The sequence below is a fragment of the Bidens hawaiensis genome, unplaced genomic scaffold (assembly GCF_021521415.1).
Source record: "Bidens hawaiensis isolate Kalapana, Puna unplaced genomic scaffold, B.hawaiensis_p1.1 tig00028978_1, whole genome shotgun sequence".
Classification (NCBI taxonomy): domain Eukaryota; kingdom Viridiplantae; phylum Streptophyta; class Magnoliopsida; order Asterales; family Asteraceae; genus Bidens; species Bidens hawaiensis.
Genome location: NW_027494755.1, coordinates 31,530 through 44,644, shown reverse-complemented (window position 1 = coordinate 44,644; position 13,115 = coordinate 31,530). Strand labels below are relative to the sequence as shown.

General features: G+C 44.1%; 1 protein-coding gene across 1 annotated transcript; it reads right to left on the bottom strand.

The window, feature by feature from the left end:
• Positions 1 to 862: 862 nt before the first annotated feature.
• LOC143577943 (uncharacterized) lies at positions 863 to 2,413 on the bottom strand. The gene has a single exon (XM_077061652.1). The coding sequence runs from the start codon at positions 2,411 to 2,413 to the stop codon at positions 863 to 865; it is 1,551 nt and encodes a 516-aa protein (XP_076917767.1).
• Between the last annotated feature and the right edge of the window lie 10,702 nt (positions 2,414 to 13,115).

Below are 13,115 nucleotides of genomic sequence, written 5' to 3'. Positions count from 1 at the left end.
GCATTACACACTATATAATCAAGTAACACATATGTTAACACATAATTATCCCATAATTATTATGTTGACGTTTTTCGTTTATTCCTCAATCGTTTGCGTCAACTCGTTTGCGTTTCGGTGCAAATCCCGAAAGACTACACATGTAGTAAGTGTTAAGCGTCATTTAAACCCTAGTTTAAATGTAATGAAGTGTGCGTTATAGATTCAATGATCTTTAAGTTTGAATTGACGGAGTTGAGTTAACGGAGTTAACCTGAAATTGACGATTGTCACAGAAACATACCTGATGGCGGCGATGGTTGGTGAGAGCAACGAGAGCGGCGGTACAAGGTAGCGGGAAAGTGGTGGGTGATTGAGGGTTGTGTGGGTAGTGCTTGGTGACGGAAGTGTAGGCGGTGGCGGCTAATGTGGGGTGGTCGGAATGGGTTATCGGAGATGAGGATAATGATTGTGTTGGTGGTGGATTGAAGGTATGAAGTTGTGGGTGTCTGTGTCGATGGGTTCGAGAAACAAAAAGAACCTTTATGTATATAAATTTATTTTTAGACCTTGATGCATTCTTGTCACAGAACCTTTACCCGGCCGGGTAACATTTTTAACACGCCCGGGTCAACGGTATAAATAATTTATTAAATTTCTAACACGGCCGGGTCACTTTTGTAGAGAATTTTAACACGGCCGGGTCAACGTTCTGACCAAAACTACTTTCACACCACCGGGTTGAAAACTTTTTTTTTTTATAAATTTTTTTATTAAAATTAAACGAAAATAAAATAAAAAAAATACGAAACCACGGGTTGCCTCCCGCGAAGCGCCTTTCTTTATTGTCTTTGGCTAGACTTATTCCCCGTTAGATTTTTGTTTAATCGGGTGCCACCATAAACGGAAGAAGCCTTTTGCCAATATTCGGTAACTTTAGTTTTCGTGCTTTCGGCCTTTCTTTCTTCCGTTTATCAATTTCCGTCAATTCCTCCCCAAGCTTGAATTTTTCATTATGTTCCTTTGATGCAACTTCTTTTATACTTTTGTTTAACACTAATACCGAAACACCACTGTTAGACAACTCAAAACATTTATCAATTAGTGGTTCAACGACATCTATATAATTCAAAGATGAGACATCACTTGGGTAACGTATAGCATCATCTATATTGAAATTTACAACCTCCCCGTCAAATTCCATAGAAAGAGTGCCATTATAAACATCGATTTTAGTCTTTGAAGTTTTTAAAAATGGTCTACCAAGTAAAATCGAACTGAAATTTGGTTTGTCATCATCTTCCATGTCTAGCACATAAAAATCAGCTGGAAATACTAGTTCATTCACTTGTACCAACACATCCTCTAATACACCTTTTGGGTATACTAAGGATCGATCGGCCAATTGAATTATCACCCCGGTCCTCTTTAACTGTCCCACATTAAGTGTTTTAAAAATTGAGTATGGTAGGACGTTAATAGAGGCTCCAAGGTCCAGCATAGCTCGAGGCAAAGTAATATTCCCCAATTTACAAGGAACGGTGAAAACACCTGGATCCTTGCACTTTGGGGGTAATCTCTTTTGTAACACTGCTGAAATATTTTCACTTACCTTGACTGTTTCAATACCTTTGAGATTTTTCTTTGATGTGCACAGTTGTTTTAGGAACTTTGCATACCGTGGAACTTGTTTAATGGCATCAAGGAGTGGAATGTTTACCTCTACCTTCCGGAACGTCTCCATGATTTCTTGTTCTTTCCGTTCTTTCCTTGTGCCTTGAAGTCTTTCAGGGAATGGAGGTGGAGGATAAAATTTTGCTTCACTTTTAACCGGCTTTGATGCTTCATCCTTATTATTATCCTTCTCTTCTATAACAACTTCTTCCTCACCACTTCTCAATTCTTCCTCACCGCATTTCAAGGTAATGGCACAAACATTGTGTTTTGGGTTTTTCTCGGTTTGTGGGGGTAATTTACCTTGAGATTCTATCTTGCTCACCGAGCTAGCAAGCTGAGCCATTTGTTGTTCCAAGTTTTTGATGATAGCTTCAGTTTTCTGTTGGAATGTGTGAGTGCTAGTGGCTAGGCTTTTAACAATGTCTTCCAAAGACATTCCCGAGCTACTCGCTTGTTGTTGTACGGGTGGTTGTTGTTGAGGTTGGAAGTTATGTTGTTGAATACGCATTTGAAATGGAGGTTGTGACTGATATTGTGGATGTCTTTGCAAGTAGCTCATATTAGAAGGATTTCCCCAATTCTGATTACCTCGGGGCTGCTCATAATGTCTTGAATTTTGTCCCGAGTAACCTCCCATTGCTTGTGCTTGCTCTACATCTTCCTGCAGTGTGGGGCACATATCCGTGGGATGCCCAAATTGTAGACATATACCACAAGCTCGGGCTTGTGGTTCTGCACCTTTGCTTTTTAATTGCATGACGACTTTCGTTAGTTCAGCAAGTTGAGTTTCAATGCGAGGAGTTTTCACCTCATTGACTCCTCGTGGTGTGTCATCATACCATCCGTCTTCTTGTGCCCAATGCTATCTTCTGCTATTGAGGTGATTAAGGCTCGGATCTTAGTTGGTGTTTTATCGAGTAGAGCTCCTCCACTAGAGGCATTTATTAAACGCCTCTCCATTGGTGCCAATCCTTCACAAAAGTATTGAAGGAGTTGATGCTCGGATATGCCATTATGGGGGCACCGTGCACATAATTTCTTGAACCTTTCCCAATACGTATGTAAAGCTTCCATTTTTTGCTTGTTTGATCGCGATAATTTCTTTACGTAGGAGTGAGGCTTTAACTTCCGGAAAGTACTTATCTAGGAAAAGTCTTGCAAGATCATTCCAAGTGGTTACCGACCCCGGTGGTAGGTAATAGAGCCACTCTTTTGCTGAGTCTTGGAGAGCAAAGGGGAATGCCCTTAGCTTGATTTGGTCTTCAGTAATGTTGTGTGGCTTCATGCCGGAACATACAACATGGAACTCCTTGAGGAACTTATGAGGGTCCTCATTCTCTAGACCTCGGAAGGAAGGCAATAGGTGAATGAGACCGGATTTCAGCTCAAAGTTCTCCATAGCTGGGTAGTTGATACAAAGTGGTTGTTGGGTGACATCATGGGTGCCCCATTGTCTAAGGGTTTGTTCAGCTGCCATTGTGGTGGTTTGAGTAGGTGAGTTAGGTTCTGGGGTAGGTGATTGTGGTGGAGTTATTTGTAGTGATTCGGTGTTTGAGGGGCTTGGCAACTTCTTTCGGAGTTTTGCTTGCTTTCTTAGTTTCTTTGATGTTTTCTCAATCTCTGGGTCAATATCAAGCGGTGTACCTGCACGTAAAGATCTGGATGTACCTGAACGAAAAAAACTTGGCATAAAACGGTTAAAATCGCCGTATCCCCGGAAACGGCGCCAATTTGATGGGTGTCGAATCCAGCAAATAAAATAAACCAACTTAACACACTAAAAATAGTATAAGCGAAAGTAAGGTTCGTGTCCTCAAGGATACAGATTAACTAAATTATACCAAAAATATTTCATGTCCAGACACGATTGTTTTAAAAGGGGGGTTTTGATTTAAACTTAAAATTAACGAGAACAAATTTAGAAAAGAAAAGTGAATTCAAATATATAAAAACTAATTCCAACACTAAGGCAATTACTTGATTTAATTCTAGCTTATGATCATTAACAATTATGGTGCAATGATTTTTAGTTAAATGGTTTGTATCAATACTAGACGTCACGCCGTTCGGACATCCACTCTATCTAATGTCTAACCACACGTTGTTCGGTGATTAGAGCCAACCCGCTACTTCAATCTCACGCCGTTCGGATCTTGGTGTGCGGGTTGCGTGATAGAAGTATCGATTATAATCAAACACTCACGCCGTTCGGAGTGTTTAACTAGATCATGTGACTCTATAATAATTTTGGGTTCATAGACAAACTCAAAACATTATTTGTTCCTTTTATCAAAACTTAAAATCTGATTAGGATTTTAAATCTTAATGAACTTTATTAGAAAAATTAATAAGTTGATCAGATTTATTAACAATCTAATACATACCGGAATGGAACCGGGTTAAAGATCAAGAATCACACAAACAAACCAATTAAAACAAATCACACAACTGTTTCACATGAGTTTCGAATTAAAATCAAAATACCATAGTGTTGAAACTAAAATTGATTTAGCCGGACATAGTTGCTAAACCAATCAACCAAAATCTAATAGAAAACATAAACTCATAAAACCAAAAAATAGTAATCTTCTTCTCTGCCCTCTGTGCTCTCTGCCGTCCAAAGAGATCCTCCTCATCTCTAATTGCTTATTCTCTATTTATCTTCTTTCCATCCTTATCCATTAGTTTGAACTTTTGATGGCATGGCCCATTTTTCTTAACAATATTCACGAGAGAATTGGCAGGAACAAAAGTTTATTTCTAGTATTATTTCATCCTTTTTTTAGCCTTTAGTCAAATTAACTTGGACACCTTATAGATAAAAATAATGGCTTGAGGCTTAGACTTGTCAATCAATAGCATCTCGTTAAATCATGTTCAGCATAACCGCAACGCTCAAGGTCGTTCCTTTGATGATTAATCATCTCTCCAATCCCATAATCGCCTCTCGCAATCTCTCCCCACCTACATAATGACAAAAACGATCCAAAGTAGATTCCACTCCACAAAACAAATGTTTCACAAAATAATGTGATATATGTATAATAAATGCATTATATATGGCGAAAATTGAGTGTTTAAAGTGTTATAAAACGTGCCAAAAATGCAACTAACGACAGTGACGAAAATGAAAAAAAGACACAATTATAACTAAAAAAGACACAATAGATCGCAAAATATAACACAATGCTGAACAAAATATAACACAATGTTGAGTAATACACAATATCAAGAAAAAAACACAATGTCAAGAAAAAAAGACGATCAATGATGAAAATAAACACAAAACACATTAATCTTTTTCACTCACCATTGTGTCTTTTTTAAGAACGAGAAAGACGTTGGAAACATTTTGTGTTTTACTTTTTTCATTTTTTATTAAATTTCGAGTTATGATTTTTTTATTAATTTTTTAAAAAAAATTAAAGGTTTTTTGTGGCGGTACAAATCATTTTCATCATTCTTATTTTCGTTTCACCTCGTAGAATAACTTGATCCTTAGGCTAAGGGGTATGGGTCAATGATTAACCTCACTGGTCTAACGTGGCTGCCTAAGTGGCTCCCCTCACGCGAGGGGTCTCCCCGGAACACCGCCCCGCCCAAAAATCGGTCATGCGTGACCTGACCGCACTTAGGATGGTCGGTAACGTCAGTGGTGATGGTGTGGGCCCTCTCTTAGCTGTTGGCAACGGTCCAAATTTAAAAAAATATATATATTTTTTTATTATATTTTAAAATCCATTTAAACCATTCTCAAACCATTCCTACATATTTTAACCAAAACCATATAATTTCAATCAAAAAATCAAAATGAATGATTCTTCTTCAACTTCATGCGACGAAACATATTTTTTTCTACATGCAATGGAGTTTACGATCGAACATATTTTATTTGGTGACGACCAAACATCGCCTCGTCTCACAAGAAAAGCTCGGTTGAATCGAGATCGTAAAGGTACGCACGACCGTTTGGTAGCCGACTACTTTGCCAAAAACGCAACTTACACATGCGAAGATTTTAGGAGGCGCTTCCGAATGAGTAAACGTATATTTCAATGAATAATCAACGATAAAGTGAGAGCGGATCTATGGTTTGAGTTATGTTCGGACACGAGAAGGAGAAGAGGTTTTACTTCACTACAAAAGGGCACTGCAACAATCCGGCATATGGCATACGCCACGACTTATGATGCTTTGGACGAGTATCTTCAAATGTCCGAAAGAACAGTGTGGGTTAGTGTTTATAAGTTTACAAAAAATATTATTAAGTTATATAGCAAAAAATATTTGCGTAGCCCTACTTGGAATGATATTCAAAAATTATATGAATGTCATTTGAAGAAACACTAAGCGACCCCGGGCAGATTACGGATAATCTGGGGGTTAAATAGATGTTTCCCACGAGGGTTAGGTCCGGCAAGATGGTTATTCCTCTGATGACCTGCAAAACAGACACCGTGAGCTCGTCACTGAGAAGGGGGGGTACCTCCTTGTGACCACCCTCCGGCGTGAGAATCAGACTAGATTGCTCTTGAATATAAGTGTATATTAAGAGAAATGACTAGAGCAGATATCAGATAATATATGGAGATATAAGATAATGATACCGTTCCAAGGTGTTGGAGTATTTATAGCCGAAGGTAGGTTTCCAAGCAGGTACAGCCGGCTGAATAGTATTCCTGTTCTACCAACTGTGTGCTACGCACGTTCCATGCTGGTGGTTGGTGGGTAGGCAGCGGCTGATAGTGACCAGGCCGGCTGTGTACTATTCCTTTCCCACCAACTGCAGGCTATGCACGTGCTACGACAGGGGTTGGTGAGTAGGCAGCGGTTGATAGTGACCAGGCCGGCTGTGTACTATTCCTTTATCACCGTGAGCTGTCGCAGCTTTGGTCAGATCTTTTGTCCATACCTTGGCAGGTACAGTACAAAAGATCCTCCAGTAGCGTACGGACAGGCTCATTTGGGCGGGAGTGTTCCCGGCTTTGGGCGGGAGTGTTCCCGGCTTGCTCATTCCTTCTTCAGGTGACATTACTGAATTATTTGAGAGTTAGTGCCTTGTGCGTGTAGCCTTGCTGTGCGGGTAGCCTTCCCTGATGGCTAGTATCCGTAGCTGCGGGAACAGGCGGAGTACGTCGACCATTGGGAGGCGTTTCCTGCGGGAGCAGCTTGCGTACTGCGCGTAAGGACGTCGCGTCTCTGAGCATGGTGGGTCCTGCGGATCCAGTTGGTCTTTGCGCAGACGTCTCTAAGGTGAGTCTTGCGAGTTTGGTCTTTGCGCAGACGTCCCTCTTGAAGGTGAGTCTTGCGGGTCCAACTGGGCTCTGCTGGGACCTACCTCTTCAAGTCTCCCCAGTCCAATGTTCTTTTCATGAATTGTTAATAAGTGAGGTGAACTTTTGGACTTAAGCAAAGGGGTTTTGAAAAGGGTTTAGTTTTAAGGTTTTCCATTGGGATTATTCCCGCGGAAGTCCTAATGTCACGTGCAGAAATTCCCGACTTTTATGCTTGATCTTTGGGTATGATGCGGATAGGTCTGTAACCTCCTCGCAAGTCAGGAGCGTTGAGTTCCTCTTGTGTAGATTCTCCATGAGGTTTTGGTAGTTTTAAACATAGTGATCAATTATGTTAAACAACCAATTCCATCTTGGATCTTCAACCAATCTAGTTCTCGACGTTCCCGCTATGCGGGGATGTTATTTTCGTTTCCGCAAGCATAGCCCAGAAGATCCTTCTTGGTTTCAATTCCCTGCGGAGTGCTAAGTATGTGAAGGGTTTCGCCTTGACACTGTACCCGCACTCGTCTTATAGTTACTTTACTTCCAAGGTATTCCTGGCTTCAATTCCCTGCGGGTGCTAAGTATGTGAAGGGTTTTGCCTTGACACTGTACCCGCACCCGTCTTATAGTTACTTGGTTGCCGAGGTATTTTTGGCTTCAATTCCCTGCGGGTGCTAGATATGTGAAGGGTTTTGCCTTAACACTGTACCCGCATCTGTCTTACGGTTATTTGATTACCAAGGTAAGGGGGTAAAGTCCCGCTTACTTTTGAATCTTTTTGAATCTTTTTGAAATTCGAAGAGTTGGTGAAAGGATAAGAACAGTCCAATTGTTAAAGGGACGCCAGCGTGGTCTGACGGTTTCTTCTGACAGTTTCAGGACGTGCATGAAGTTATGGCGACGTGACAGTATATGGTCATTCCAGACGCTTTTTCAGACGCGTGGGCGCGAGTTTTCGGGCGAGTGGCCGCGAAGTTTACGGCACGCGTCCTGTCAACAGTTGTTGCCAGCTTGCATATTCCACGTGTCATAGTTTCATTGCACCTGTGCTTTTCCGTCTCCCCCGCATTAAATTCATCGCATTTATTGCGATGAGTATATAAAGGGGGAAGAGGGTGCATCTCAACTCACAGTTTCACTTCTTCTTCTTCTAAGCGATTTCCGGCGAATACTCTAACTTTTCCGTCGAGCATTCTCCTGAAATCGTTTCTTTACATCCAAAACATGTCTTCTACTCATGATCCTGAGGTTACTGTCGAGGAGTCCGATGTATACCTCGAGAATCCGTCGTCCACGTCGGACAAGGATGACAAGAGTACTGCTGGCGAGTGCCAGTGTGCTCTTTCCGTCGACGCTTATCAGTACATCGTCAGGAAGTTCATGCTCGAGCCTTTCGAGCCTGAGTTTCCTGGGCCTCATCAGACGGTGTACGATGCCCCCAAAGGCAAGATAGGGGTATATGCTGCATTCTTCGTTTATGGGAATCTCAGGTTCCCATTGACGATGTTTGTATACCTTGTTTTGGAGAGACACGGTGTGCACCTGACGGAGGTACACCCAATGGCGATCGCCAAGATCCGCCATTTTGAATGGGTGTGCCTCATTCTGGGCGTGGAGCCCCATGTTGACCGCCTGATGACCTTCTACTCCTGGAGGTGCATCCAAGGCTGGTACACCCTGGTCACCCGGATCAAGGGTTTGAAGATCTGTGCTACCGAGCGCAGTCTTCGGTCTTGGAAGCGGGAGTTCTTCTATATATCTGCCCGTGTCGTCCCCATAGCGATGACATTCAAGAACGGGAGAGCACTCCCCAGCCTTCACGCCTCCAACTACCAGGAGGCTGAATGGTTTGCCAAGATTTCCCGGATCCAGTCTCCGGTTTACCGCTTTGCGGAGTCCGGGATGGTGATGCTCGGGATGAGCCGGGTGTGGAAGGATGCTGGGGCAGAGGCGCCACAGATTCCCATCGTCCTTGAATACGGTTTGAACTCTATCCCTTACGGTATGATTCACATCCTTTTGCTGATTTAGGGTTTTTCTTCTAACTGTCTCTTTTTATTTTCAGAGGGAAACAACTTGCACTCTCTCCTGCAGCCGCGGGAGAGCGGTGGTCCCGCTCGGCTGGGTACTCGTGCTCTTGACGAGAACGAGTTGCCCATCCTTGAGCAAACGGCGGGTCGGCTTGTGGAGGTTTACCCGCCAGGCCACGAGATACTGAGCGCCACGCGGCCAGGTAAAAGATTATTTAACCCTCGCCCTCTCAATGCTCAAACCTCTGACGGAATTCCTCTAATTTTGTCATCTTCTGATGAGGAATCCGCAGATGGTCCTTTCTTCACGAGGAAGAAGAAGGCTGCTGGTGGGAAGGGGAAGGCGAAGGTTGTCTCCACTGCCGATCCGGTGAATCGGTCTGACTCAGAGACCGAAAGCGAGGAGGCGGCGGAGAACCCTGGTGGTGGTGAGACAACTGTCTCGGAGGTTGAGACAGCTGCCACTTCCGCGCGACCAAGTTCCACGACGGTGACTGGCGTGAAGAGGCCAGTTCCATCGGGTTCGTCCCCGCCCGTCAGATCCTTCAAGATTAAGAAAACTCGTAAGTACTTTTTTTTATCTTACCCGCAATTCTTTCCGCCATTGTTTATAATATCTTGTCTTCATGCAGGCGTGGATGTCACTGCATTCCAAGGTGATGCGGGGAGGAGCAGTTCTGGACTCATGACGGTAGGTTTGGTCAACCTACCCGAGGCGACGACCCAGGCGGCTGCGCCTGTTTGTAGTATTGGTTCAGTTGCTCATCCTGTTGAGGCAACTGTTCCAACTGTAACGTCATCTCCGCCGACAGTCAGTGCCATATTCACGGAATCCTTCACTGAGCCGGCGATGATTTCTCCTGCGGGTTCTCCCGCAGCGACGGCCACGGTTGTGAGTTCACCTCCTGTGAGTTCACCTCCGTTGGTTTCTACTGCGGCGGCCTCCACCATGCCTCCTCCGGCGCCGGCGACTACGGCCGGTCCTTTAGGTATGTTCAGGGTTGGGGCGTCTAACCAATCTGTGCCTCCTTCCCGTCTCCATGACCTTTTGGATGGATATCCCTTAGGTTCAGGTGATGGGTTTGGCGGCTACCGGCCTGCTGTCGACCCTACAGGTGCGTAGGGTTATCTTGGCCTTAAATCCCTTTTATCATTTTTTGCTCTAACTTTTTTTTTTGTTTTATTGCAGTTCGTGATTCCAACGAGGTGTATGCTCCTCGGTGGAGTATCCGCCGGGGAACGACCCTCCGGACTGCTGCGGATTGCGTCGAATGGGCGCGCCACGCCGCCCCAAGCGGTGCGTTGGGGGAGGCAATGGCTAGCTACCAGGAGGGTAGGCTAACCAATGAACTTAGAATTCTCCTTGCCCGGATGCAGTCGCGCGTCGAGCTACTTTGTCGTGAAAACGACAAGTTAAAGACGGCGCGTAGCCTGGAGGCGGCTCAGGCGCGGGCTATCCGGGAGGAGAATAGTAGGCTTGCCGCCGTTGCTGCGGAGAAGGAGAAGGCCTTCAAGGCCCTCGAGGTTGAAGTTCAGGCCCGGCTCGAGGCCCGTTCCAAGGCTGCCCAAGCTGTTAACGAACAGCTTCGGTTGGCTAAGGAAACTGCACGGAACGCGACCGAGAGGGCCACCAAGGCTGAAGCCGTTGCTGAACCTCTGCGCGCCGAAAATGAGGAGCTTAAAGCCAAACTAGAGAGGCTTCAGCAGGCTCATGATGCTTTGGCTATGGAAGACGCCAAGAAGCTTCAAGAGATCTTGGATCAGAGGGGTATGCTTGACCATACTGAGCGTAAGCTGAAGGGCGTTGAAGAGGCTGCTGCTAAGGAAGTGTTGCTTGCCAACCTTAACAAGAATGAAGCCGAACGCGCCCGTGACCAAGCTCAAGCTGCCTTCCAAGAAGCTCTGATTACCAAGGAATGGCTTCTACGAGAAGTGTTGTCGCAGGTATGCGTAGCTTCATAATATCTTTACGCTTTTCTTTGTACTTAGAAAAGGTTTTGATACTTGTATTTTTTCTTGTTGTAGGTTGTGCATCGAGTCTTCACGAACACATCTTATGACGATGCCATGAGCGCAGCCCTCAACGCTTCTCATGAGGATGGGGAGAAGGCTGGTTTCTTGCTTGGTCTGGGGTTTGTTGAGAAGGACATCCCGCCTTCCAACTTCCCTCTTTATGACGTGGACACTGAAGGTGCCTATGACCAAGCAGTGAACCAGTATGCTGCCTTCCCGCATCCGGTAGTGGAGAAGGTGAACGAAGTTGCTGCTGCTGATGATGGGCTAACCATTCTCAAGACCTTTGTTGGTGCATAATGTCAGTAGTTCATAGTCTAGTGTCTGTAATCGAGTCTGTAATGATTAATTATGTTTTATATGTCTTAAGCGAAGTTACTAACAAGTTCGCTGTTTAGGCGAACTTGTTAGTCAAGCGAAGTAATGGACAACTCCGCCTGAACATGCCAGGCGAAGTTGTCGTGTATTTATATAGGTTACGGCTTAGCTTAGAAAAGGAGTTCGTGTGATCATTATCGAAGTTACGAGAGCTGTAACGTGAGGACGAGAGTTCGTGTCTGTAATAGTGATATTGTATCACGTGTTTTGGTTATAATATAACGTGTTTGTTTATCGTATCGTGTTTGATCTATTCGTGTCTTCTACGCTCGTAACGACCTACGCAAGGATTCCGCACCTACGTAGATCGAGATATCTCGTGTTGATCCATCCAGGAAACCTACAATTGGTATCAGAGCTTTTGCTCGATTGTGTGGTTCGGGTTATTCACGCGGGTGTAGAAATCGTCCCGTTTCGACTATTCGCGGGACGTGTTTTCTGTGTTTTTGTGTCATTCTTACCTCCTACCATCGTATTCAACCCTTTACACCGTCAAAAACCTCGAAAAACCCAGAAATCAGATCTGCAGAAACTTCGTGTTCATCAGGCGAAGTTGCCGTCACTGTTCGTAGGGTTTCGGCGAAGATATAAGGTTAAGCGAAGTTATCAACAACTTCGCCTACCTTCTCAAGTTCGCCTAACTCAAGCGAAGTTCTCTACAACTCCGCCTACCTCCTAAGTTCGCTTACCTCAAGCGAAGTTAAGAATCAGCGAAGTTCTTCAGCGAAGTTAAGACTTGAGCGAAGTTATCCGTAACTTCGCCTACAATACTTTTCAGAAAATTTTTTTTTTTTTCGGGTTTCTTAGTTTTTGAGAAAGATGTCGTCAATTAACATCTCAGAGTTAGTTAAGATGGAAGTAGAAGCAGGGTCAGCTACTAAGGCCCCAAAGTTGCTTAAAGGAACTAACTTCGTTGCTTGGAAGGATCGGTTCGAACAATATGTCAAGTACCAGGATGCGAAAATGTGGGTATGCATCCAGGATGGTTATATTCCACCAACTATGGTGTACGAAGGTCGTGATCAGATCAAAAAGTACAGCAAAATGGAAGAAGAAGAGAAAAAGATGTATGAGGCCGAGAGCAAGGCTCATGCTGCTATCACTATGGCTCTTCCACAAGAGATCTTTCATACTTTTAGAAAGTACAAGACAGCAAGAGAGCTTTGGGAAGCTCTTGAGAACCGGTTTGAAGGAAATGTGGGAATCCGTGCTTCGAAGATCAAATTGCTCAAAACTCAATTCTCGGTCTTCAAGTATCTGAAAAACGAATCACTTGATGATATCATCACCAGATATTATCATCTGATGACTGAACTCAGCAACTATTCAATTGCATACAAAGAAGATGAGATTGTTGAGAAGCTTCTTGTTGCTCTCCCACCAAAATGGGAGATGTATACTGTGTTGATGAGAGAAGATAAAGACTTTGCTGACTATGACTTTGAGACAGCAGTTAACAAGCTCCGAACCTTTGAGCTTAACATGGTTAGAAAGGAGACACCTACGGATCAGGTTCAAGATCCAGGTATGTATGGTGCTAAAGTCAACTCTAGTTCAGGTTCGAAGACTGAATCAACTGCCTACTACTCGAAGGGAGAGTCGGGCGCCAACTCATCACATGAGGGGCATGTGTCAGTCAACACGAATGGTGATGTTTGCTTTGTAGCAGGTGGATCTAGTGCTTCTAAACCGCAAGCAAGCAAGAGTAGTTGCTCTCCAAGTATTCCTAGCAACAACTACTCTAAGATGCCTATGAGTG